This window comes from Acomys minous (genome assembly GCF_964271855.1).
Source record: "Acomys minous genome assembly, chromosome: 11".
NCBI lineage: Eukaryota > Metazoa > Chordata > Mammalia > Rodentia > Muridae > Acomys > Acomys minous.
This window is the reverse complement of record NC_140492.1, coordinates 96,040,037-96,043,468: the sequence shown is the minus strand read 5'-3', so window position 1 is coordinate 96,043,468 and position 3,432 is coordinate 96,040,037. Positions and strand designations below refer to the sequence as shown.

At 43.9% G+C, this 3,432-nt stretch overlaps 1 protein-coding gene across 1 annotated transcript in view; it reads right to left on the bottom strand.

Annotated features, from left to right (window-relative positions):
- Positions 1–556: 556 nt before the first annotated feature.
- Positions 557–3,432, bottom strand: part of KGD4 (alpha-ketoglutarate dehydrogenase subunit 4) — a 7,829-nt gene continuing 4,953 nt past the window's right edge. Inside the window, exons 3-4 of the mRNA XM_084802222.1 lie at positions 1,804–1,991; positions 557–808 (exon numbers count right to left, since the gene is read on the bottom strand). Coding sequence (XP_084658348.1) covers positions 791–808; positions 1,804–1,991 — 206 coding nt within the window. The 3' untranslated portion in view covers positions 557–790. The remainder of the gene's footprint in view (positions 809–1,803; positions 1,992–3,432) is intronic.

Below are 3,432 nucleotides of genomic sequence, written 5' to 3'. Positions count from 1 at the left end.
GGCCGTACCTTAGTTCCTGTGGGCCCCCTGGAAGGCCGTACCTTAGTTCCTGTGGGCCCCCCTGGAAGGCCGTACCTTAGTTCCTGTGGGCCCCCCTGGAAGGCCGTACCGTTCCTGTGGGCCCCCCTGGAAGGCCATGCCGTTCCTGTGGGCCCCCCTGAAAGGCCGCACCGTTCCTGTGTGGCTTCACACACTCAGGGCTGCTGCTGATTACAGTACAGACACTCTTTCTGAATACAGGTACAAACAACCTCTTATATTAACTTCATAGTCTTAATTCCACTGCCAGCTCTTATTTAAATTGCACTTGTATTACTTAGGATAGGATATGACTATATCCATTATACTCAGATAACCTTGTGTATGAAAACAGTAAGAGAAATAAAAGGCAGGAGGTGGTGGCGCACGCCTTTAATCCCAGCCCTCGGGAGGCAGAGGCAGGCGGATCTCTGTGAGTTCAAGGCCAGCCTGGCCTATAAAGCGAGTCCAGGACAGCTAGAGCTGTTACACACAGAAACCCTGTCTTGGTTAAAAAATAAAATAAAAAGTAAACACGTTAAGATTTAAAAATGTAGACTTTAATAAGTATCCATGTCAGCTTGTGGAGAAGCTGGCTCAGATACACAGAGTAGGAGGAGGATGCCAGTGGCCGCCTACAGTTTCTATACTTCCTTCTTTTCGCAGAATATTTATTAAGGTTGTTTAATATACACTTTTTCATTTCACGTTTTGGAAGTCCTTTATCGTAAAGATAATCCTCTTGTCTGATGACAAACAGCAGCCATAATGATCATTCTGGGCCTCCACGCTGAAAGGAGAAGCATACAGCAATGAGATGAAGCATATGCTGGCCGGTACTTATACAATAAAATGATCTTCAGGTTTTTGGATGTGGTTTAAGACAAAGTCTCACTCTGTAGCCCAGGCTGTCCTAGAATTCACTATATAGCACAGATTGGCCTCTAAGGAATCATAGCAGTCCTCCTGCCTCAGCCTTCTGAGAGCTGAGATTACAGTTGATGTTTGATTTTTTTTTTCCTAAACAACAAAATCATCATCATCATCATCATCATCATCATCATCATCATCATCATCATCCAGGTTTTGCATAGTTTGGAGGCACTTATGGTAACTGTTATAAATTCAGATCTAGAAAGGACTCCATATTGATGGTAACCCTGGGTTACCATCTGTACATGCTGGGGGAGGCAGGAAGATCTGTGAGTCTGAGGCCAACCTGGTCTTCATACCAAATTCCAGGACAACCAGGGCTATAGAGAGACCATGTCTCAAAAAATCAGTTATCCTCAAATTCATCCGTGATTTTAGAAGCCCTTTATACTTTGAAAAGTTAACTCTTTGCCCAAAGAGATTTTCTTTTTTTTTTTTTAATTATGTATTTATTTATTATGTATACAGTGTTCTGCCTGCCTGTGTTTCTGGACACCAGAAGAGGGCACCAGATCTCATTACAGGTGGTTGTGAGCCACCAAGTGGTTGCTGGGAATTGAACTCAGGACCTTTGGAAGAATAGCCAGTGCTCTTAACCTCTGAGCCATCTCTCCAGCCCCCAAAGAGATTTTCTAAAACACGGTTTTATGTTTTTGGGGGACTGAACCCAGGGTATGGCACATGCTAGTCAGGAGCTCTGCTAATGAGCCACATCCCCAGGCCTCTGACATCTCTGGCCTATCTGGCCCATTTGTCAAGGCAGAGGAAAGAACATGCAGGTCAGCAAACGAAATTGCAAAGCCAAAATGTCACAGCACTCAGCACCATTTGTGTCAAAGAGCAACAGCATACCTGGATATATTCCATTTCTTCTTGAGACATAGGTTTCCTTCTGTATTTCTGAGGTAATGTTTTTATTATTTCTGCAGTGTCTGGTGGCCCCTGATGCATCATCAAATCTGGGGATATACTTCCCTTAGAATGCTGTGAAATTACAGACGAGTGAGAGGGTAGCCCAGCAGATCTCAAAGCTTCTGAGGCTGAAATTAAAAACAAAAGTTTTAATTAGAGAAACTACTCAGGTATCTTTAAATGTTATTTTTTAATTATCTACTATTGAATAGTCATCTTTTGTAACCGGTCCCTGAGGCTGAAGAGATGGCTCAGAGGTTAAGAGCACTTAGCTGCTCTTCCAAAGGTCCTGAGATCAATTCTCAGCAACCACATGGTGGCTCACAACCATCTATAATGAGATCTAGTGCCCTCTTCTGGTGTACAGACATACATGCAGGCAGAATACTGTGTACATAATAAATATAAATAAATAAATAAATAAAGCACTTGGCTTTTCCAGAAGACCAAGGTTTAATTCCCAGCACCCACAGGAGACTCTCAGGCTGTCTGTAACTCCAGTTCCAAAGGATTTGACACTCTTTTCTGGCCTTTGTAGGTACCAGGAATGCATATGGTACACTGACAAAACATCCATACAGGAGGCCGGGCGTGGTGGTGCACACCTTTAATCCCAGCACTCCGGAGGCAGAAGCAGGCAGATCTATGTGAGTTCGAGGCCAGCCTAGTCTACAAAGTGAGTCCAGGACAGGTAGGGCTACCCAGAGAAATCCTGTCTCAAAAAAACAAAAACAAACAAACAAACAAACAAACAACCATACACATTTAGTAAATAAAGCTAAAATTGTAACTATGCAACATTATACATGGCTTCAAATAATCCTTGAACTATTTTAATTCAATACATACACACACATATAATGCTCTTTTTGAAAGAAGCAGTAGTCTCTTTTGTAAATGTTCTTTTTGAAAGAAATTATAATCGTTTTTTGTTTTGGGTCAGGCACTTGGACGCTAGGCAAACAATCACTGAGCCACAGCTACAGTTCTTTGTATGAGGTCTCACTATGTTGGCCAAGCTGACCTTAATTCCTGGGTTTAACTGATCCTTCTGCCTCAGCTTCCTGGGGACTAGGATTACAGGTGTGTGCCTCCACCCATGCCCAGCAAAGTAGTTTAAAAGTAAATTATAGCCGGGCATGGTGGTGCACACCTGTAATCCCAGCACTTGGGAGGCAGAGGCAGATGGATTGCTGTGAGTTCTTGGCCAGCTTGGTCTACAAAATGAGTCCAGGCAGGGTGACACAGAGAAACCCTGTCTTGAAAAAACAGAAAAAAAGTAAATTGTGACTGATGAGATGGCTCAGGAGATAAAGGTACTCACCTGCCAACCTGAGTCTGATCCCTGGCCTCATGTGGCCTATAGGACAAGAGCACTGACTGCTGCAAGCTGTCCGGACCTCCACACCCGCACTAGGACAAATGCACATGCTGGGTGTGGTGGTGCAGAGGCAGGGGGATCTCTGTGAGTTCCAGGCCAGCATGGTCTACAAAGTGAGTCCAGGACAGCCAAGGCTACACAGAGAAACCCTGTCTCAGAAAAAACGAAACAAAAACAAGTGTACACTT